The 23,681-nt window shown below is 47.2% G+C and overlaps 1 protein-coding gene and 1 non-coding gene across 2 annotated transcripts; both read right to left on the bottom strand.

Annotated features, from left to right (window-relative positions):
• utp20 (UTP20 small subunit processome component) lies at nucleotides 1-23,681 on the bottom strand. Its single transcript, XM_055938168.1, has 58 exons — nucleotides 23,511-23,681; nucleotides 23,131-23,211; nucleotides 22,965-23,031; nucleotides 22,698-22,830; nucleotides 22,201-22,389; nucleotides 21,970-22,051; nucleotides 21,750-21,887; nucleotides 21,445-21,600; nucleotides 21,050-21,205; nucleotides 20,573-20,785; nucleotides 19,979-20,387; nucleotides 19,726-19,831; nucleotides 19,349-19,499; nucleotides 19,183-19,242; nucleotides 18,845-19,012; nucleotides 18,628-18,704; nucleotides 18,440-18,519; nucleotides 18,096-18,351; nucleotides 17,724-17,888; nucleotides 17,518-17,608; nucleotides 15,612-15,697; nucleotides 14,767-14,892; nucleotides 14,436-14,602; nucleotides 13,894-14,102; nucleotides 12,678-12,901; nucleotides 12,228-12,466; nucleotides 11,801-11,945; nucleotides 11,262-11,349; nucleotides 10,711-10,854; nucleotides 10,479-10,532; nucleotides 10,198-10,350; nucleotides 9,715-9,870; nucleotides 9,482-9,622; nucleotides 9,101-9,238; nucleotides 8,819-8,958; nucleotides 8,647-8,735; nucleotides 8,162-8,538; nucleotides 7,905-8,044; nucleotides 7,610-7,766; nucleotides 6,781-6,879; nucleotides 6,206-6,373; nucleotides 5,878-6,044; nucleotides 5,634-5,778; nucleotides 5,300-5,416; nucleotides 5,048-5,218; nucleotides 4,339-4,470; nucleotides 4,017-4,127; nucleotides 3,767-3,846; nucleotides 3,607-3,676; nucleotides 3,209-3,391; nucleotides 2,909-3,040; nucleotides 2,638-2,770; nucleotides 2,071-2,276; nucleotides 1,756-1,827; nucleotides 1,360-1,638; nucleotides 1,100-1,226; nucleotides 687-832; nucleotides 1-319 (listed from the first exon to the last, which is right to left on the bottom strand). The coding sequence occupies exons 1-58, from the start codon at nucleotides 23,559-23,561 to the stop codon at nucleotides 167-169; spliced, it is 8,493 nt and encodes a 2,830-aa protein (XP_055794143.1). The 5' UTR covers nucleotides 23,562-23,681; the 3' UTR covers nucleotides 1-166.
• LOC129866126 (small nucleolar RNA ACA64) lies at nucleotides 2,419-2,546 on the bottom strand. The gene has a single exon (XR_008761483.1). It is a non-coding gene; the product is annotated as a small nucleolar RNA ACA64 (small nucleolar RNA).

Raw genomic sequence — 23,681 nt, forward strand, 5'->3', positions numbered from 1 at the left:
TTGAGTAGCGCTTATTTTTAATTTAAAAAGTTACATTTAACTGCACAAACATATCAAATCCTTGACAGACTACATACAGAGGTGGCTTACGACTCAGCTCCTGCATTAAGCAGGACATGATTGCCTGGTCTTCTCATCCATCCTTGCTATATAATGGATAATAACATCATTTCACCATCGCCAAGTCCTTGAGTGAGTTCCTCTGTCTCTTGGCTTTGTAGCCAGGCCTCAGGAACTCAATCTTCCTCTTCTTGGCCTCGATCTTGTTCTTGTGTTTCTTCAGCTTCTTCCTGGCTGCGATGTCAGGGTTAGCCACCGCCTGAGAGAGAAGAGTAAAAGGTGAGATGCTTGGTATCCAACATTACCCTGCCATTATGATAAACAGTGTCTGATGTATTTGTATCACTAGCTCAGATTGCAGGTTGTCAAAACATGTAAATACAGATTAATTATCTGAGGAATAAGTTCAGGGTATAATATTAATCTACAATTTGTGGATAACAGGGATATTGGTATCCACCAATATTATATTTTTCAACAATACCTTTCCTATTAAAAAGAAAAGTCTGCCACATGACAAAATCTGTAGAATTGCAGGTAACGAGCACTGCCAAAGTCAATGTATGCTATTTTTATCTCCACTCGAATTGTGTTCTGTTTGAGAACCCCTGCCATAGAGTACAAACCTGTATAGCCTTGTGTTTCTTGCGGTTGGCCCTCCTCTGTGAGGCATACTTCTGAACGGCTGAGAAGGCCAGGGAGAAGGTCTGCAGCCCCACCTGCTTCTTCAACAGCTCTATCAGCTCCTGGGACAGGTTTTTCAGGGTAGGGTCTGGGGAGTAAAACGTCTCATTAAATAGAGCACTCATTTTATGCATCTGTGACCCAACACCTACAGAGGGATCTGTCGGAAGAGAACTACACAGAATAACAAGAGAGAGCAGTCAGACAATAAGCACACAGAACAGGGAGAAAACTGAAAGGCCAGAGAGAGCCTCGTTATGAATTTGAGGAGTGGTGAGAGGAAGATGACAGTGTTGTGTTAGCTTGATCCTCGTAGCTGTTATTAAATGATGAGGACAGTATTACAGTATACTACCTTGGTCTGCATAGGTGCTGTCCAGTTCTCTGTAGAGAGGGGCGATGATGGTGGTGAGGTAAGGACCCAGCCTGTCTTTACCCAGGTCCACAGCTATAGCCCCCAGGAACTTAAACACACATGTTCTCTATGGGGGGAGAGAAACGACAAATAACTATACAAACATTTATTGCAGGTATTCATCAACTCACCATCAGTAAATAAGCAGTGGTGTTGGGAAAATATATAAAAGGACCACGTATTGGTGTGTTTGTGTGTACCTTGAGGGGTATCTTGGGCGTGTCTGCAGCTTCCCTCTTAGCCATTAGAGACAGCTTCTTCATCATCCACAGTAAGGATGGAGGACGATCATCCTTCTCATCCTCCTCTTCCTGCTTCTCTTCCTCTTTTTCTCCATCACCTTTCTCTCCTTCGTCATCCTCTCCACCGTTCTCCCTCTCTCCTCCGTTCTCCTCCTCTACGTCCCGGGCAGGTGTGATTTCAGACTCAGGTGAGATCAGGTAGATCACCTTGGCGACGAACAGCAGGTTCTTGATCACCTGGGGAACGGCAGACGAGACCATCCAACCTGTCAATCGAACTACTGCCTGACGGGTGACACCTCAAACTTAAATAGTCTGTTTGCAACATCATCAGTGTAATATCGCCGTCCTTACCTGTTCTCCCGTTGACGTGTCCAGGTACTTCGACTGGAGCTGGTGACAGAAAGACAGGACCAACTCTCTCATCTGGTGGAGGGAAGGAGAGGGGGAAGCCAGGTAAAAGACACACAAATCAGTATCGCTAAACATCACTTGAGTCACACCCTTGTTTACAATACAACGCATTCAATTCATCTCAGTTATTCAAACCCCCAAAAAGTTGTTCTCCCTGTTCCGCCCATCTAGATGACACGTTTGACCTTGGTCACTCTAAGCAGGTCAAGTCATCGGTCTGCATCTTTGGTTAAGTGATGTTCAGACCCGTCTCACCTTCTTGTCTAGGTTGGTAGTAAGGAACGTGGTCGCCACAGGTTCTGGTGCGGTGGTGTTGTTGGCACTGCCCTTCTCTGTGGTCTCCTCTCTCCAGCGGGCAACCAGCTGGTCTGGCCGGTGGGCAGCAAACAGCTGACCAAACAGTTGAGAGGCGGTCAACCACACCCAACAGTGAGGGTAACGCAGGTGGGTCTCAACATGACCTGGTGGGGGGGAACGCATTGCTCCGTTACACAAAGGGGAAGTCAGCAGTTTAGAGGGTAAAATATTACATTCAATGATGTAGATCTGTAGTTCTAGACTGTATCATCAACCCATAGAACAAGAGAGACATTTCAGGGGAAAACGTGTCGGCACATGGGTTTAATCACACTGCTATACAGAGCAGGCAATAAGCTTAACATACCACAGTACTGTAGGCCTATTTATCTCACCCCAGACAACGGAGATGCCGGAGGTGATTTTCAGACTGGGCCCATCTGATAGATACGTGATGTTTGATCTACGCCATGGCAAGACCGCACAAACAGACGTGGATCCAGGCTAGAGGTAGTAGTGTCTTACCCAGGATGTTAGTGAGTGTGTCTTGAGGCTTGCTGAGCTCCAGTAGGCTACAGTCCTTGGTGAGTTTGGTGACCAGGGTGAGGTAGCTGAACAGCAGTCTGTCTGCTGCCTTCTCATCCTGCTCCTCCTCAATCTGACAGACACACGGATATAGAGCAGCTGTTAGCACAGGCTATAGAAAATAGTCAATCAAATACAAAATGCTTAGGTAATGCTTTCGAAAGTGTAACTGTTCACATGGTTTAGATAAAATAGTTTGTGTTCGACTCACGTCTTCAAAGTTGCCGGGGTGGATCTCTTTCTCGATGAGGGGCAGCAGGGCATCTAAACGGCGGCCAAACTGAACCCCCTCTACCTCCACAAACAGCCCACACACCTGGGCCCCCAGACGACGCAGAGACACCTGGGGGTAGGGGTCAGAGGTTACAGCAGGAGGACATGGGGTGCATCTCAATAGTCTAAAGTGGATTTCCCTCCTTTCCTTTATTTGCCCTTCATCAGTCATTTACATTGCTTTATTAGACCGGTAGAGAAAGACAAGACTAATGTGTGTGTGTTTGCGCGTCCATACCTTGTCTCCAGACAGCCAAGCATTGACCAGGGTGAACAGGGTGTTCTGGTGTTGCTGGTCCAGTTGACTCAGCAGTGATTTGATGGCCACGGCGGCCATCTTCTTACAGCGAGCCGAGTCATCGTTCACCATGGCCAGTGCCAGAGGGACGAAGAACAACCCACTGTGCTGCAGCAGCAGGTTCTAGGACAGAGACGAATCAGTTACACACAGGAGTAGAATTAGGTTGTCCCAAAGGACTGATCTAAGGTCAGTTTTGAGTTTATTCCCTCTAATGGTTAGCATGTGGGATCTGTTTCTATAGGCGACTTCTACCAGGAACAGTGGGTATAGAAAGCGACCAGAGTTACTGCAACTAACTTATGGGATGTGTGTGTCAGGAGGATTGTTGTGGATACCTGAGGGAAGGTCTGGAAGATATAGGCCATCATCTCCAGAGCAGCCTCTCTCCCTGTGTCAAGCTCATAACTAACAGAGAGAGAGATTAGTATCAAAAGTTACAAACTTTTAGACTTACATCTAAAATAACGAATCCCTTTAAACACAAATATATCCTACCTGAGCTGGGCCACGATGAAGTCCAGATGTGATCTGAGTTTCTTCCCCAGAGGATAATCCAGGATATACTTCTGGTAAATCTACAGGTGAAAATAACAGAAAAAACTCAAATAAGAATCTAAAAATACAAAAATGTGTTGCCTTAGATAAGCACAGTTAAATCACTGTTTTAACAAGGCACCCTCAAAAATAAAATGCAAATGGTAATATACAGGTTTAAAAATGAATATAAAAAGAAACAAAACCGTACATGTCTGCACTGGACCCTGATCATGCCGTTCTGCCCGGTAACAGACAGCTTGGCCACTTTCTTCATCAGCTCTTCCATCTCTGGTACTACCAACTTCCTGGACAGGATGGCCTGTAGGGGGAGATAGAGAGGATACAGTACAGAGGAGGACAGATGAAGAATTTCATTATACACTTTGAATGCAAATACATCTATATGTCTGGTTAAATAAAGGTATAGAAAATGTTGGGGTCTGATGCATTAGCTGTAGCAATAAAGTATGGTCTTCAACTCCATCTCTCTCCTAGATTTGGACAGGTGGAGAGGGGAGGGCGACGGCTACCTTTAGCAGACCGAAGGCTGTCGCCTGACGTGACTGGTCATAAATGTCCTCCTCGGCGTATCCCAGCAGCACTTGCAGCTGCGTCTCAGTTATCTTGTGTGCCTTCGTGGTCTTTACTAGGATGGTGATGGACTGACAGCGAAAAGAAGGATCATTCAATTATTTGTCATAGCCACATTTCAAATCATTAAAACATGGCATGTTTTTGCATTGCGGAATGAATGTACTGTTTATATTTTATTTAAGCAATAAGGCACCTTGGGTGGGGGGGGAGGGGGGGGGGGGGTGCCCGGAAGGCCTTATTGCTATTATAAACTGGTCACCAACATAATTAGAACAGTAAACAAGTCGTCATACCTGTGGTATATTTAAGCAATAAGGCCTGAGGGGGTGTGGTATATGGCCAATATACCACGGCTAAGGGCTGTTCTTAAGCACGACGCAACCCGGAGTGCCTGGACACAGTCCTTAGCAGTGGTATTATAAACTGGTTAACAACGTAATTAGAGCAGTAAAAATAAGTTTTGTTATACCCCGGCTGTCAGCCAATCAGCATTCATAGATTGAACCACCCAGTTTACAATGTCTCATATACCACGGCTTTCAGTCAATCAGAATCCAGGGCACGAACGGCCCCGTTTATAATTGATACTATATTAAAATGTATTCATTCAACCATTTCCAGGATAGAAACAAACACTTGTGCTACCTTGAAGCAGTTCTGGACGAGTTGGAAGTTCTCTCCGCGGGCAGCGCCAGCCTTGGAGTAGTCTTTGAGCAGGACAAACAGCTGCTTAGTGAGCTGGCCTGCATTCTGCTCTACAGCTGGCAGGGGGAACCGCAACAGGAACGTAAAAGCTAAGAGAGCCTCTGTTATCACCTGGAGGCACGGAGAGAGAGAAATACACTCAGATACAGACACACACACTTCTCAACACACACACACACACACACTACTGACCTTGACGTGCATGGAGTTGAGACAGTCTAGTAGCAGAGCAAAGAAGGGATCCAGCATCTCAAGAGCAGAGGCCTCAGAGGAGTTGACCTTGGACTTCTTCAGACTCATATGGAGCAGCTAGACAGAGAAGGAGCGACAACAGTCAACCAACATTCAACTGACCACAGATGAATGAACAGTAAACCACTATTCAGCCATGGGTTACTATCTGTTCACGGGACTGGTCCGTTGTTTATCTTAATGCCTGCCTGCCGCAAAACACTATTTCATCTTCTAGTCAAACTGTGTGAAAGCCTGTGAGAACGTTTTAGGGAGGGTAGCTCGGTTGGTTTACCCGGAGTCCAGTGTCCACTAGGATGTGCATGTTGGTGCGGCTGCTGACGGGGGCTTTAAGTCCTCCTCTCTTTGGGGTGGGGGGCAAGAGGAGACAGCTGGGAGGAGGCAGGCGAGGGTCCGGGGGCGCCTGGGGCTTTTTGTCCCTAAACACAAACATAGACACAACGTCAAATATTTGCGTGAGACTCAGTGAGACAGAGCAAGGAGAAGGGAGCATGCATGCAGTGTGAGTTTGTACATACTTGTTCCGCTTGGTGACGAGGGGCAGACTCTCTGAGACCAGGCCGTGGCTGAGCAGTAGTATAGCCTGATGGTCCATGGCCTGGTTCACCAGTAGACCTGACACTATCCTCTTCAACACTGCATGGGCACGACGGGCTGTCTTCAGATTGGCTGTGTTCTCCAGGATCTAGAGACAGACAGAGACACAGAGAGAGAGAGAGGTGGAGACAGAGAGAGAGAGAGACAGAGAACGAGAAATAAATAAAGTCACATACACACCGTTTGCAGAGTAATCTGTTGATGTCCCTGCTATCTGAGGAATTTCAGACACATCTAAGTGATACTTACATCTTTCATTGGCAGTATGAGTTGTATGACTCTGTCCTTGCCAGAGTACTGGCCCAGGAACTCATAGGAGTCCATACTCTTACTGTGGCGAGCCTCCATCAGCTTAGAGACGATCCCCTTCACCTCCTTCTCCTCAGCCACTGCACCAAACAGCTCGTTGTTGAAGATCTACAGGAGAGGAGTGGAACAATGGTGGATGTATGAGACGTGGGAAAGGAGAGCTGGCTAGTTTGTGTATCAAAATGGATTATGCACAGTGACACACATATATATATACACACACACACACACACACACACACACACACACACACACACACACACACACACACACACACACACACACACACACACACACACACACACACACACACACACACACACACACACATATATATATATATATATATATATACATACACACACACACACATATATACACATACATATATAGACACATATATACATATACACATACATATATATATGGGCACAAACACGCACGGACAAACACACAAACCTGCATAAACATACAAACACACACACAAATGGACATGTATAGGTTAGAATCGTTACATCTATTAGCATGCCCATGCAGTGGTCCAAGTCTCCAGGCTTCAGGATAGGGGCGAGGTGAGACAGGAGCTGGTACACGGTGAACGTCAACACATGGACCTGAGCAAGAGAGAGTCAGTGGGTCAAAACAAAGTCAGATCATTTAGAATAATTCACTTAATGATTGAATACATTTACACAGACAGAGACGGAGTCTCAGTCTCAAAATCATACACAGTCAGTAGTGTAAAACAATAAAAAATGGACGACATTAGATTTTTTCCCCTACCGATCTACACAACCCTCTCCACATTTAGAAAGTTTATTTTTTATCTAACGTCTTAATTGCATATATGTTCACACCCCAGAGTTTATACTTGGTGGAAGCAGCTTCGACAGGCAGTACAAGTGTAAATCATTCAACTCTTAGGGCAACATATATCCATTGTTTTTGTCAAACTTGCTCAGTAAATTTGGTTGGAAATCATTTATGAACAGCAATGACCTTTTCTCTGACATCCAAACAAATTTAAGTTAGAACTGAGACTGGACCACTCAACACCTACAGGAAACCCATTCTGGTGTGTCTTTGGCATAAAAATGTATGTAATTATCCCACTGAAAAATAAAGCTATCCCCTTTTTAGACTTTCACTAGGCACCGTAACAGTAGTCTTGGAGTAGCCTCCCAAATAGCACCCTATTCCATTTGTAGTGCCCTACTTGACCAGAGGCCATTTGGGACGCATACCTGGGCCCCGTACCCCGTACCCCGTACCCAAGGTCTGAGACCAGTGCTTAGGTCCATCTGTACGACAAGACAGAGGAACCTATTCAGCTGTAGTGTTCACCTGGTAGCCCTTAACCAGAATGGACTTCATCTCCTTCAGTAGGTACTGCAGGTATTTGACCCCCAGAGTCTCGACGATCTTAATCAGGGTGTTACGAGCCACGTCTCTGATCTCCTGGAAACGATTCCTCAGCAGCACACACATCTTCATCAGGATGCTGTCAACACACACAGTGTTTATTATATACTGCGCACACACACACTCCCAGAGACACGGACGCACACACCGACACACACGCGATACAGCCACATGTACAGGGTGTGCCACATTGTTTACATTAACTGGGTATACATACCCAGGCAGGTTGACGTCCATGACAGTCGTGGGTAGTGTCTGCATCAGTTTGACCATGGCGAAGGCTATAGGAACTCTGGCCACCTCCTCCTCCTTCACGTCCTTAGACCTTACCGCCTTGCACTCCTCATCTCGCTTCACCTACACACACACACACGATGTCATCACTCTGCGACAATACTAAACATGCATTGGTGACACATTCCAAAAGATCCCTGACAGCGAGTACAACTGGTGTGTGTTTGAGCGTGTGTGTACCTTGGCGGTCAGACACTTGTGTAGCCTGGGAAGGACAGCATTTTGAACAGTGGCATGGATAGAGGTGATGAGGGCCTCCAGCTCTGCTTTGCTCTGGGGTAATCCACTGGGAGCCGCAGGGGCTCTAGTGGAGGGGTTCGGCTTCCTCACCGGAACAGCTTTAGGCTCCGCTGTAGATTCTGTGGCGTTCGTTTCCATAGCAACACCCTCAACGGTCTCAGCATCGCCCGTTTCCATAGTAACAATCTCGGCCGTGTCTATGGTGGTTGTTTTCGTGTCGGTTTCAGTTTCCATGGCTTCCTCAGTGTCACTCTCCTCTGATTCGACAGCTGCCACCTCTTCCTCGTCACCTTCTTCATCAACGACGGTGCTCACAACTAAACAGAAAGAGGCAACATCGATCAAAATATCACACGCTTGGGACGGAAATGATAATCTACTTCATTGGGACCTCTTGGTCACCGATATCCAGTCTGTTCACTCACCCTGTTTGGCCCTGGTCTTAGCGGCCTCCATTTCTCTCTCCAGAGTGTCATTGTCAAAGTGGAACGCCTCCAGAACAGTCACCAACAGACTGTGGATGGACACAGGTATGAGACAACAGTGCTACTGGAAAACAAACATGTATATCACCCTCTGATACACACAGACACCTACCTGACAGCCAGTTTCTGTTCAGCCTGTCCAGTCTGCAGTATGTGAACAAAGTGTTTAAGGTAGTAAAGGTATTTAGACCAGGTCAGCCTCCTACACACTGCTCCTATCACCTCTACTGAGGCTGACGTCATACCCTCGTTCTGCAGGACAGAGAGAAACACACAGGTTACACACACACACACACACACACACACACACACACACACACACACACCCACACACACACACACACACACACACAAGAATGAAGGACAACATTATTCAGTGTGTTGTGTAACTGACCTTGAGCATCTTCTCGTCGAAGAGGGCAGTCATGGCGTAGGGCATGATGTAGGTCTGGAGGGAACGTGATGACATCACAACCGTACCCTCCGTCAGCTGCTTGGCGAACTTCCTCAGAGCGCGACCTCTACGGTGGATCTGAGAGACACAACATTAAGCACTGGGCCGAACGCCACGCGGCCTGACTCATTTGAAGGGCGCCGGCTGTACGGCTACAATCCAAGTTGCCCCGAAACCAGTTGAAACGGTGCATTTTCCCAGGCACAACTCCTATGTTTCCGAAATCTATACCAGCATACCACTTAGAACGCACGCCCAACACGTTGCTACAATCCATGGAGTGTGCCGGTGTGAATATTGGAACGGTGACTGAAGTCTTACCTGGATGTGCTTCATGTGTACAAAGAAGTCCGACTCGGGGTCGTTGTAGTCGGTGAGCTGCACCAGATCTCTGAAGTCTCTACGGGTGGGGAAGGTCTTCACCAGACACGCCAGCACTGTGGTGTAGTCCTGCTGCACACTCTGAGGACACAGGAGACACACACTGGACCCAAGTTCCCTTTAGTGTGTGCGTGTGTGTGTGTGTGTGTCTGCGTGTGTGTGTGTGTACTAACCTCAGTCTTGCTCCTCAGTCCTTTCCTGACTGCGTCCAGTATGGTGTACTGTACTATCTCCTTGTAGTCCTCCTCTCCACGACCCACTGCAGCCAGACGTGTAAGGACAGCAGACAGACACAAGGTGGCGTTGTCTGCCAGGGACATGTCTCCAATCTACAACACAGGAAGGAAGAAGGTTGAATTTAATGAATGGACGAATTACAATGCTGTTAATATTCCTTTGAAGATTCAATTATTTCCACAACTCGTCAAATAAATCCAGAGCAAAAATCACAGACATGCACGGACACATGTTAAGCAATATGCGACACAAATGTTTTGTCGAAAGCTACATTCGGATACATTTATTGACATCTAAGATAAGACGGGAGCGTTCCAAAATACTACCAAAGTCGACGCAATAGTCAAGACACCAGACTGCAGCGCAACCCCCATCTGTAGTGTCTGATCTCTCCTGTGTGTGTGTGTGTTGGGTCTCACCTCGAAGGAGGCGAAACAGTTGTGCATCATGGTGTAGATGAAGTTCATATCCAGCGTGTCCATGTCGTTGATCCTCCTGGTGGCCTCCTGGAAGGCTGTGAGACGCACGTCGAAGTACACCTCGTCCAGGTGACGACTGTCAAACGCATTCAACTGGAGGGAGAGAAAGGGCCGATGGCTGTACATGGCTGTGTGTGTGATAAACACGGGTTGTTTGGTCCTGTGTGTGTGATAAACACGGGTTGTTTGGTCCTGTGTGTGTGCGGTTTTTCGAGCCTTACCTTAGCAGCTGTATCTGTGATGTACTTCAGTCCCCTATCCAGTTCTCCCAGAGTCTGTTGGGAGACAGTAACGCAGGTAAACGTTCTGCTATTCACATCATACGGACCACTAGATATGAGTAGCGGGAAGCATGTAAGGCCCTGCTTCAGCAGCTAAAGATGTGAAAATGAGCGAGCGCAACAGAACACACACACACATCCAGAGTCAGGCTACGGGGGCTTGAGGTCCTACCTGGAAGACGGAGGTGAGGGCCTGCCTGGGCAGCTTGTTGTGGAGGATGGAGAACAGTCGACTGATAGGCTTGAGGAAGGAGGCGGGATTAGAACACTGTCTCAGCAGGTTCTGGACTGTAGCCAGGATGTCAATCTCGGTCTCCTGAAAAACAAGGGAAGGGAAATACATTTACATTCGAGTCATTCAGCAAACGCTCTTACCCAGACGAACTTACAGTCGTGAGTGCACACATTTTCGTACCGGTCCCCGGTGGGAATCGAACCGGCAACCCTGGCGCTGCAAGAGCTGTGCTCTACCAACTGAGCTACACGGCAAATACTCATGAGTGTAACGTTATAACATATAACCTACCACAACGCAAGGAAATGACAGATCAATAATGAGTGGGAGCTCATGTAACACATACCATGGCATAACGTATCACAACCGTAACATTACGCAACCTGGCATGACGTTACCTTCGAACAATCCAATACGGCACGAACGCATAAACAAATAACCACAACACAGACTTGACATATCACTAGAACAGTAACACGTTGTTGTACCTGTGGGTTGCGGCCCCTCTGGAGGTATGGCAGCAGCAGGCGGATGAGCACTGAGCTCTGGTCCTTATCACTCACAAACCTGCTGAGCCTGGAGAGGAGAGAGATCATCACATTAGCCTGTAGAAACCATAACTATCATCATCACCATACAACGACCGTAAACCTGAGAAGGAGAGCTGTGATAAGATCACAAAGAGCAGAGGCTAGAATACGCCATCTACGATCAGTTGGCATTAGAGATATTCGACTGTCTACAACGGGGCTCTCCAACCCTGTTCCTGGAGAGCTGCAGTCCTGTAGGTTTTCGCTCCAAACATAATCTAGCACATCTGATTCTAATAACTAGGTGGTTGATAAGCGGAGTCAGCTTAGTAAACAACTGGGGTTGGAGTGAAAGCCTCCAGGACGGTACAGTAGCTCTCCGGGAACAGGGTTGGACAGCCCTGGTCTACTAGGATCACAAAGTCAGAACGTCACCACAGCACAGTGGTCAACGCTTCATACAGGACGCAGAAGGATGTGAGGAGCGAAGGACTTACTTTGAGAGGATTCTGAGCTCCTTGGCCACCTGGGATCTAAACTTCTTCTTCTTGAGTCTGACAGAGTTGCGTACGATGCCACTGAGGTACTGTAGCAGGGTGGAGATGTGGGGCAGGAGCAGCCTGGCACCCTGGGTCAGATGCTCTGAACAACACAAACAAACCATTCATTTCTGCACTTTTATCAATGTGCACGCTTTGCATTTGCTATTATTACAATGATTTTTGTATTTATTACAAACATTAAACTTTGTATACAACCCATTTTGCATTTGCTTATACTGACTAGAGCCCATAGTTTTGGTCCATAGTCTGGTCCATCGTTATACTGTTTAGTATTTACTTTTATTAGTAGCATTTGCATATTCTAGCAGTGGCCCTGTAAACATTGCATTTGCGTATTCTATACGTTGTCCATAGGCCTCACCCGAAGAGACGTAGGCTCCCTCTGGTGGCTGGGGGAACACACTGCCGTTGACGCTCAGCTCCGCCTCCTCACCCTCCGAAACCAGAAGGTCCTTCGTGGCCACCAAGGACTCGGCGATGTCCATCACCATGGCAACGGTCTGGGTGGAGACATTCTTGGCGGAGAGCAGGGCGAACACGTTGAGGAGGACGTCACACTCCGGGTGACCGGACTTCAGCTTGGCCAGGAGGGGGAAGTACCTGAGAGAGGAGGAGAGGAAAGAAGGTGGCCACTTTCAGGCGGGTTGAATCTGTCACCTACCACTGGGTCATGGCAAATTCCTCCTAGTTCCATACTGGAAACGGGACTGTTGCCAGAAACATTCTCCCATTAATATAGTGATCTCATTGTGAAAGGACTTGGCCTTAGTGTAGCTGAAGTCTCAACACAAAGACTGTTTGATAAGCTTACCTGGCATTCTTGCTCCAGACGTGGATGAGTTTGAGGAGGGGGGTGGGGGAGTAGGGGCTCTCTGTTGCCAGACGGCAGACCTGGGGCCAGACGATAGCCTGGAAGACGGCATCTAGCTCATCTGGGGTGAACCTGTACGAGTCGAAGCCATCAAAGAAGTCCTGGATCCTCAGGACCCCCAGGCGCCTCAGGTTCTTCAGAGGAGCGATACAGCCTGCCTTTAACTGGGCAGAGAGAGAGAAAAAAAACATTGAGGAGTTTTTAAAACCTGTTTATCTATTTTTAGCCTTTCACCTGCAAAGATTATTAAAAAAAACAAGAGGTAACAAAACAACTTTAAGGAGTTACTGACTTGTCCTAAAAACACATGTTTGTGTGCAGTATCATACATGAACATCAACATGCTTTATACATGCTCACACCTGCAACTGCCAGGGCAGGCCTCTCTGAGCCTCCTGTTCTAGTATAGGTCTCAGAGGGTGAGCTGCGGCATACTGCCACAATGGCTACACTGCAGCTCCTGCCCAAGACCAGAGTTACTGACTTGAAACTTTACTAAACGTTTTTCTCAAGAGACATCAAATCAAAAAAAAAATGGTCACATGCGCCCGAATACAATATTGAATTGCTTACTTACAAGCCCTTAACCAACAATGCAGTTTAAAGAAAAATAAGTGTTAAGTAAAAAATAAAAATAATTAAAGAGCAGCAGTAAAATAACAATAGCGAGCCTATATACAGGGGGTACCGGTACAGAGTCAATGTGCGGGGGCACCGGTTAGTCGAGGTAATATGTACATGTAGGTAGAGTTAAAGTGACTATGCATAGAACCCAGGAGCTTATTATCAAGCTTCTCTGAGTAGGAGTGCTGATCTAGGATCAGGTTGCCCCCTGTAGAAATAATCATATTAATTGTGATCTAAAAAGGCAAAACTGAACGTAAATCAGCACTCCTACTCATCCAGCAGCCTCTTGTTACATTTATTTTTTATTTTACCTTTATTTAACGAGGCAAGTCAGTTAAGAACAAATTCTTATTTTCAATGACGGCCTAGGAACAGTGGGTTAACTGCCTGTTCAGGGGCAGAACGACAGATTTGTACCTTGTCAGCTCGGGGATTTGAACTTGCAACCTTTCGGTTACTAGTCCAACGCTCTAACCACTAGGCTACTTAGCTTATGTGAGACAGTGAGACCCTCCGGCTGTGTATATACCTGTTCTCTCTGGTTGAGGATGGTGGAGACAGAGGCGGTGACACACAGTAGGATCTGCAGCACCTTGGACAGGTGTGTGTGGATGAGGTGGCCCAGTTTACTGATGACTGTGTTGACTATGTTCAGCAGGCTGTGCTGCCGACCCAGAGGAAGGACGGCAGAGGGGTCCGTCTCGGCTATCGCCTTGTCTACTGCAGCTAGACACAGACCTGGAGAGAGGGAGGGGGAGAAAAAAAGAGAGAGAGAAAGGAGTTCTAAGTGTTCGTATGTCACACTTTTAAAACAAACACAAGTCCACACACACACACACACACACACACACACACACACACACACACACACACACACACACACACACACACACACACACACACACACACACACACACACACACACACACACACACAACTAGGCTAAAGCTACAACATAATGGCCGAATAGACCAATGAGACAGAGGGCAACAGAGCCATTCAGTGAGGAATAAGACGAGAAACACTCTGCTCCCATACAGGTTGCATATCACATGGCGGAGGGCGCCCTACCTTGTCCGTGGTGGCGGACGGGCTCCAGCAGGAGGTCAATGAACATGCCCAGCTCCTCAGACTGGCATCCTGCCAGGAACCTCAGCACGATGGAGGAACGCTGCACGGCGCCAGACTTGCCCTGGAACTTACTGCCAGTCTTACTGCGCATCCGCCCAAACAGAACCCTACAGAGGTTAGAGGAGAGGAGGGGGGGGGGGGTGGGTTGGTTGGTTATATTGGAGTGGTAAAGGTGACACATAAATAGGCCACAAGTTTAAGTTCACTTGAAGATGTGACACACACACACGCATAATAACAAACGAGAGTAACTGCACACACACACACACACCTCATAAGCAGCGGGATAAGCTGGGCCCTGTGCGAGGCGTCCACCACGGCCTGCTCCTCTGAGATGTTGAAGTGGACGATCTCGTCCTTGAAGTGTTTGTCATCCAGCAGCCTCTCCAGATTCTCCCTGAACACAGCAGTCACGTCAAAGACATTCAATAGCACAGGACGTTAGGTACAAAAGCACAAGACATTTCAGAGACAGAAAAAGACATCAGATGAAGACATTGTATTACTATATCACATCAAACACAGAAAGACAGTGTATCAAATGGCCTGCCACCAGATACTGAATCAAGATATTTTAGCAACTTTAAGCCTATCGGCCTGTACAGCTTCAAAGAGGCACCAGAGCAATGTTGTTGACAGGGTCTACACAGGGTCTCCAGGCTGATTCTGTGAACTAGATCAGTGGTACATTATGGGAAATGAAATAACAGAACAACTCTGATTTCCTTCCATCATTCTGTTTTCAGTGCCGTTAGATGGTTAGTAAACGGATAGTTTAATAAGGGAAGTGAATAGAGGAACTCCCGTCGGATCTGTGGTTCTGGGTGGAGGTTAACATTCCTGCTCAGTGGAACCGGAGAGGGCCAGTGATGTCTCTGATCTCTATCAGCACTGGTAACAATGACTCCCATTGAGAGACCGGGAGTCCATAACGGTTATTACAGTATCCCTTACTCTTACTCCGATCATCTGAACAAAAATGTTAAATGGGGACTTTTGGAAAGTACGTTCTATGCCTGGCACACTGTAAAAGGACTGAAGGTATGTTACAACAAGAGATAAGACGAGACGTCGCGCGACAGTGTCGTTCGGAAACGAGCCAGAGAGCAAACTTACTTGTAGGGGAGGACGTTGGGGTCTTTGTAGGTCAGAACACACTCCAATGCTGCCCTCTGGATCTGCTGGTCCTGGTGACACAGCAACTGAACAGACACACAGTCACACACTGATTGCAGTACACTGACAGAGACTACTTGCTGTTTAGGTAGATAGGCAGATAACGGGTCAGATAAGTATGTTTAATTGAGTATACAGTTAATGCAGGGTAAATAGGCATATAGTGAGAGTGAATTGATGTGAGTAGCCGATGTGAGTAAGACCTTTAAACAGATCAACATTCCCAAGGCCGCAGGGACCGATTACCAGGAAGTGTACTCCGAGCATGCGCTGACCAACTGACATTTTCAACCTGTCCGTGGCCGAGCCTGTAATACCTACATGTTTCAAGCAGACCACCATAGTCCCTGTGCCCGAGAATACCAAGGTAACCTGCCTAAATGACTACCGACCCGTAGCACTCACGTCTGTAGCCATGCTGTGCTTTGAAAGGCTGGTCATGGCTCACATCAACACCATCATCCCAGACACCCTAGACACACTCCAATTTGCATACCACACCAACAGATCCAAAGATGACGCAATCTCTATTGCACTCCACACTTCCCTTTCCCACCTGGACAAAAGGAACACCTACGTGAGAATGCTGTTCATTGACTACAGCTCAGCATTCAACACCATAGTGCCCTCAGAGCTCATTACAAAGCTAAGGACCCTGGGACTAAACACCTCCCTCTGCAGCTGGATCCTGGACTTCCTGACAACACATCCGCCACGCTGAACCTCAACATGGGGGCCGCCCAGGGGTGCGTGCTCAGTCCCCTCCTGTACTCCCTGTTCACTCAGGACTGCATGGCCAGGCACGACTCCAACACCATCATCAAGTTTGCAGATGACAACATTGGTAGGCCTGATCAGCGACAACAACGGGACAGCCTATAGGGAGGAGGTCAGAGACCTGGCCGTGTGGTGCCAGGACAACAACCTCTCCCTCAACGTGATCAAGACAAAGGAGATGTTTGTGGACTACAGGAAAAAGAGAACCGAGCACACCCCCATCCCCGGGGCTGTAGTGGAGCAGGTTGAGAGCTTCAAGTTCCTTGGTGTCCACATCACCAACAAACTATCATGGACCAAACACACTAAGACAGTCGTGAAGGGGGCACAACAAAGCCTATTCGTCCTCAAGAGATTGAAAAGATTTGACATGGGTCCTCAGATCCTCAAAAGGTTCTACAGCTGCACCATCGAGAGCATCCTGACTAGTTGCCTCACTGCCTGGTATGACAATTGCTCGGCCTCTGACCGCAAGGCACTACAGAGGGTAGTGCGTGCTGCCCAGTACATCACTGGGGCCAAGCTTCCTGCCATCCAGGACTTCTATACCAGGCGGTGTCAGAGGAAGGCCCTAAAAATTGTCAAAGACTCCAGCCACCCTACTCATAGACTGTTCTTTCTGCTACTGCACAGCAAGCGGTACAGGAGCGCCAAGTCTAGGTCCAAAAGCCCCAAGCAATTAGACTCCTGAACAGCTAATCAAAGGGCTACCCAGACCCCTCTTTTACGCTGCTGCAACTCTTTGTTTATTATCTATGCATAGTCACTTTAACTCTACCTACATGTACATATTACCTCGACTAACCGGTGACCCCGCACATTGACTCTGTACCGTTACCCCCTGTATATAGCCTAGCTATTGTTATTTAATTGCTGCCATTAACTTATTTGTTACTTTCATTTTCCAATTTATTTTACTCAACACTTATTTTTCATAAAACATCTTAAAGCATTGTTGATTAAGGGCTTGTAAGTAAGCATTTCACTGGAATGTCTACACCTGTTGTACTCGGTGCATGTGACAAATACAATTAGATTTGATGATGATAGGTGAGAGAGTTAAGCTTACCTGAGTATACAGCTCGTTGAGGCTATTCTCCAGGTACAGAGAGCGAGGGTTGGTGAACTTGGCAAACACATTCAGGTGAGCGATGAGTTGCCTGGGAAAGAAATTAATTGTCTTTAGAAAATGCTATATTTGCTTTAAAAAAAAAATAGCACTGAAAATGTATTGTGGAACAAAAATAAAATGTGATCAACGTGATCATCTCTTACTTGGCTGCTGCTCTTTTTGGTGGCATCTTCCTCTCTGGTCTAGCCTTCTCCTCTTCCTCCCCGTCCTCCTCTTCCGTCATGCTAGCCTCCATGGCAGCAAGACTGCTCCTCTTCCTCAGGTCCTGAGTAGGCGCCACCAGCAGGTCAGCTGGGTAGAACTCATTCCTGCCAATCATGAGAGGGGAGGGGCATAGGGTCAGTTAAGAGTGGACAATGGTGCTCTTTCTCAAAAGCCTTTCCTAGATGTATTGTGTCTTGTCTCCTCGCCTCCTCCTCAAAATGAAAAGACCTGAGGTTCCTCTCCGTAGGAGGGCAGTGTAGTGTGTAAGGCTGCAGTATCTAGTCGTGTGTAGGGTGTAGTGTAGGACGAACCTGATGAATCGTAGCAGCAGTGGACTGAGCTCCCTGCTGCGTGGTTCTACGCGTTCGGGGACCAGAGCCATGGCCCTCCACAGCAGGCCCCTGAAGTTAGTGAAGTCTGTCCTCTCGCTGGGGTCAGAGGTCATCTTCAGACGCTGCAGGAACAGCACCCCCACGTCCCCGCTCTCGATGACATCACAGCCCGGCTCCCCTTGCAGCACCGAGCCGCCATCTTCATCATCATCGTCGCCTTCACGCAGCTCCTTTTCTGTTGGACAGAACATTTTCTTGATCGTTTTATACATTGACACAAATGGCTCATTAAAAAAACAGATCACAAATGAGCACGCACTCACCAGCAAGACCTGCCACCAACTCCAGCTGCTCATGGTAGACCTTCCAGAAGTCTTTGTTGTCCATTCCTCTGGCATGGGTCCTGGAGAGAGAGACACAACACGAGGAAGAGATGAACTGCGTTATTGGGGGGGGGGGGGGGGGGTTTAGAGTATGTTCCTTTAGATTTATTGTGGTTGTGTGCTCTTACACTATGAGTTCAATGACTGGGTCCCACAGGGGTTTGAAGTTGATGAACAGCATGGAAATAAGATAGCGTAGAGGCACCTGCAAATGGAAGATGCAGAACGTAACTTAATCATCCACTAAGATAATCAAACGTTAATCAAAGGTCCCAAGCCTGTTCGAAATCTAGGTTCCCATATCTACGTTTTAGGTTCCAAATCTAAGTTTGATGTTCTAGGTACCTGTTGGAAGGTCCCTTGTGGCCCCCGGGGTAGTGATCTCTCTACCAGGTCATGTCTGAGCTTCCGGAGGTGCAGCAGCTTCTCTCTGTAGTCCTGCACGGAGGCAGGGACCAACTCAGCCTGAAAACACACTGCAAACACAGGCTGGACCTCCACACTCTCCTCACTCTGAGAACACAGAGAGAATCAGAGTTCAAATGTGTTATTATTGTCCATTTAGGCTCAAAATGGAAAGTTCTCTCAATTACCTTCTGCCATGTGAAAAAATTCAATTAACTTGAGCAAATAAAGTCACAATTATCAATTTACAAGACATCATTTGGTTGTTCTGTACCAACCTCTGACGGTTTGAGCTCAGCCTCAAAGTGGGTCAGAATCCTCAGTGACAGCAAGCGGATCTGAGGGAGGAAGCATGGTGAAGAGGGTTAGGTCACAGTTTAAACACAACTAACAAAGTACCCAAAATAATTCAATCTAAACAAATAATTAAATCTACTTCCATACTTTGGAGCTGTTGGAGGATAGGTTGACGTGCAGCATCTGGTGCAGGTCGAGCAGTGCACCGTGGGATAGGTGCTCGGAGCATCCGTTGACTGACAGCCGGGTGTAGTAGAGGTCTCCTAGCAACAGAGCCGACATGTCTGTAGGGAACTTCCTGTGACACACACACAAACACAGGAAGTCGATCAGGGTCAAAGTGCACCAATTACGAGAACAAAACCAGTTACCAGATTATATAACCAAACATTAAATGGCACCAACAAACTCACACAGATTTACTGTACCAATCCAAAGCTTTATCTCTGGTCACAGCAGTTATTCCCACTAAATGGGAACTAGTCTCTAAGAGCTGTTGATATTTCTCTACTTTTAGTACTTACTGGATGATGGGCTTGACCCGCTCCACTGGCACCAGGGAGAGAACCTCAGCAGATCCATTCAGACTGAGCAGGGAGCTGAGGGCCTGCCTGGCCACAAACAGACCGCCTGGAGGACAGAAAAGGGGAGAGATCTTTATTTGACCAGCTCCTGGGTTACTACTGGAGGGATGGTTAGGAGCTAGAATATGTGCATTGGAATGGAACACAACATTCATCTGTATATCAGATAAGAGCAAACAAGGGTAGCCCATACCTTTCCCCAGCGCTTCACTCTCCACATTCAGTAGCAGGCGATTGAGGAGGGCTGTCAGACTGGGAACGACACAATCTGCCGCCAGTGGTCTGAGGTGGGGCAGGAGGACCAGGGCTGCCCAGGGCAGGGACAGGTCAGTGATGGTCTGGGTCGGGTCCTGCGGTAGGCTGATCAGAGAGAGGATCAACTCTGGTACTGACACCTTCTCTGTCCCATCACCTGGCTCCTTACCGGGGGTCTTTCCGGTGAAGACCAGGGGGTAGGTCTCGAAGGCCATGGAGCCGTCTGTAGGGGGCGGTGCTTTAGCCAGGATGAGACTGACTAGCACCTCCATGGCAGAGTGACGAGACACAGAGTCTAGACTGGAGAAACACCCCTCTAGGTACTGTAGCAGGCTGGGCAGGAAGAACTGGAGAGAGAGCGAGAGAGAGAGAGAAGAGGGAGGGGTGAGGAGAGATGGCGAGAGAGAGAGACATATGGAGTGGCAGAAAGGAGAGAGAGATTATGTTATCTATGTCCAGTGAAGGAAGCTTACTCTGCCGGAGTCAGCTAGGATGAAATTGCCTGGTGTATCGGTGAGATTAGTCGATGTACCTGTTCAAACCGTTTCATGGTGAACATCTCCTTAGTGAACTCCAGTATCAGGTCCTGGTCCATCCCACTGCTGAACACCTTTATGACAGTGTCCTGTGTGAGGGTGTTAGGCAGGGAGACATTCTCCCCCAGCAGTAGAGAGGAGATGATCTGGAGCACGAGTCTACAGCAGGGTCCTGGGAGGGCTGGGGTCTGGAGCAACTCATGAACTGCCTACAGAGGCACAGAGAAGGACAAAAACAGAGGAATCGATACACATGATACCAACAGTCAGATTTGAAACCAAACTGGGTTCAGGCAAAAGTGTGATCTGAAAATTAAATGGACACAAAGTATTCTTCTTTTTTGATTTGATTTTTTCTTCTGAAATGTATACCGTATAAATGGAGACTGTCAAATACATACAGAGATACACACAGCCTCTGAACACAGAACAAACTCTATGCTTATTCTTAGTTTTACTTATTCATGCCCTACCTGACAGACGGCGTCTGGCTTGGTGATCTTGGCTCCGTTGTGGTGTCCCACCAGGGTATGGAGGATGAAGAGCAGACGCTCCAAGTGCTCGGAGGCCTGACCCTTCTCATCAACATCTGTCTTATTCAGGTTCCGCAGGGTCTCACTCACACACGTCTAGAGAAAGACAAAAACATGATTAAAACACGGGACACGTCTTCAGTCACAGTTAAACAGCCCTGGACCAGGATATTGAACAGTAGCACTCAAATAATCTGACAGACAGATGACAACAACCCATCTGTCACACAGGCCTTGAGACAGACAAGACAACCCATCATTCAGCCACACAGACCTACAAAGAGTTTACATTGGCACTATGCAGAACCAGTTGTGAGGTAAAAATGCTCCGTAACCTGTAGAGACTCCCACAGAACCAGGAAGTGCTCTTTCTCTACGTGATTGGCTGCTGCCTGGGCCATTTGATCCAGTGCATCTCTGACAGCATCCCAGGGTAGAGATACTTCCTGGTCAGCACTTGGTCCAAGCTTCCTCAGAGCAATTGGGAGGACCTGGAGGAGAGGGAAGAAGGATACAACAGAAAATGGTTGTGAATGAAATATCTTTCAACTGAATATACATGCATAAGACTCCACTTTGTTAACCTTTTTCGCAAAGAGTCTAATCTCCTATTTCCTACTGTATAACCTAATGAACTCACCGTGCCAGCGCAGGAGTGGAACATGTTGCGGACTCCTTTACACATCTCAAACAGCAGCTGTCCCACCCCCACTGCCTTCCCAGGGTGCTCCTCCAGGTCCAGGAACATGTGGTTGAGAAGGGCGTCAAGATCTGGCACCTGGCGGGTATCAATACAATTTATTCAATGAGATCTGATTTCATCGCCACTGGATGTCAAACTAGGTAAGACCACAACACACCTTTCTCATCAGAAAAGAAAAACTCTCTGCCGCAAACTTTCGTATGTGTTCCTTCTTGTGTGCCAACAGTGTACTGTACAAGCTGTAGGGTAGAAGGAGAGATAAGTAAACACCGATGTAATATATGCCAATATGACATAGATAGGAGACGATAACAACAATACCACTGGAGCTTCTAGCACCGTCTGTCTACTCCTACTGCAGCCAGGTAGGCCTAAGGCCCAGTCTCACCTGTACATCTTGGTCATGTCCTTGACCATGAGTCTCCAGAGGTACTTGTAGAGGTAGGAGAGGCAGGTGAAGGCCCACTCCAGTATCTCGGTGTCCTGGGTCTCCAGGAGAGAGGTGATGAGGACGAAGAAGTCAGGGAAGTGGGGGTAGAAATCATTCTGGAGGTCCCTAGCCAGCTGGACCACCAGGCTGATGCATAACGGAGGAAGAAGTTGTGATTTGCAGCACACACACACTGCAAGCAACAAGCTTGCCAATGAAGAACAACCATGACATTTGTTTCCACATGATATGAAGCTTGTGTACACTATTTATTGGCAAATTTAGGGAACATTCTACAGAACATATTCCTATTCATAGTTTGTATCTTCCTCCTCAGCCTCACACAGTAATCTCAGGTTCACACACACACACACACACACACACACACACACACACACACACACACACACACACACACACACACACACACACACACAGTAATCTCAGGTACATACTCCAGTAGAGGCTGGCAGGCAAGGCTGTTCTTGGTACTAAGGTGAGTCTTCAGGCTCTCCACGATAGAGCTCTGATGGAACACCAGAAGGTTGAAGGACTGGCTCTTGTTGGACACCTCCCTCAGGAAGGTGGCTGAGGAACAGGTTTTTAGATTAGTCACTGGGTTCTGCTCATGGGGACATGTTTGGAAGCTTGACAAGGACATGTATTGGGCCAGATGTAATAGTAGTAGTAAAGCTCCTTGGTGTGACGAGTTATGTACTTACTGAAATGCTCTGTCAAATTCAGGTCCCTCCATTTTGTCAGTCCTTCTGAAAAGTAAGTGTCGACGTCCTACAACGGAAAACAGCCATGGAATGATATTAACAACGACAAAAACGTCATTTTAAACAAGTTTAATAGGGGATCTGCTGTCTAACAGGGAACGCATACCTCATCATAACTCCCAGTTCTGTCAATGCGATGGATGACATCGATATTGACATTGGCAAGCCTTTCAGCAAACGTGAGAAACTGTAAAGCAAACGATCGAGTTAGCTACTTTCTGTTGTATACTAACGTTACAGTAATAAAATGACTCGTTAGCTAGGCTACATGTGATATTTAACATATTCAAGCAGCTACGCTTGTTGGTTCATTAATCGTAGCAATGGGAAAACATGTTTAATTTGAAACTGTTCAGACATTATGAAAACCAGGCATGAGAGATAGCTATGCATATTCACAAATATTTACTTATTTTCAATTCAATAGCTAAGCAGTCGTCGCTAGCTATGCTAACAACTGTGCTACATAGATTCCCAACAACTCACCCTGAATGTGTTCTCAGATTTATGATACGACGACTTGGATTTGATCTTCATTTTTGACGTGTCTATTTTTCTGATGTATGTTAAAAAATATATATGTAATCCACGTTTCAAATTTGTATGAAAACGACAATGTATAGACTAACTGTGTTTACACACATGCCTTGTGCCGGG

Source organism: Salvelinus fontinalis, chromosome 11, assembly GCF_029448725.1.
Source record: "Salvelinus fontinalis isolate EN_2023a chromosome 11, ASM2944872v1, whole genome shotgun sequence".
NCBI classification, from domain to species: domain Eukaryota; kingdom Metazoa; phylum Chordata; class Actinopteri; order Salmoniformes; family Salmonidae; genus Salvelinus; species Salvelinus fontinalis.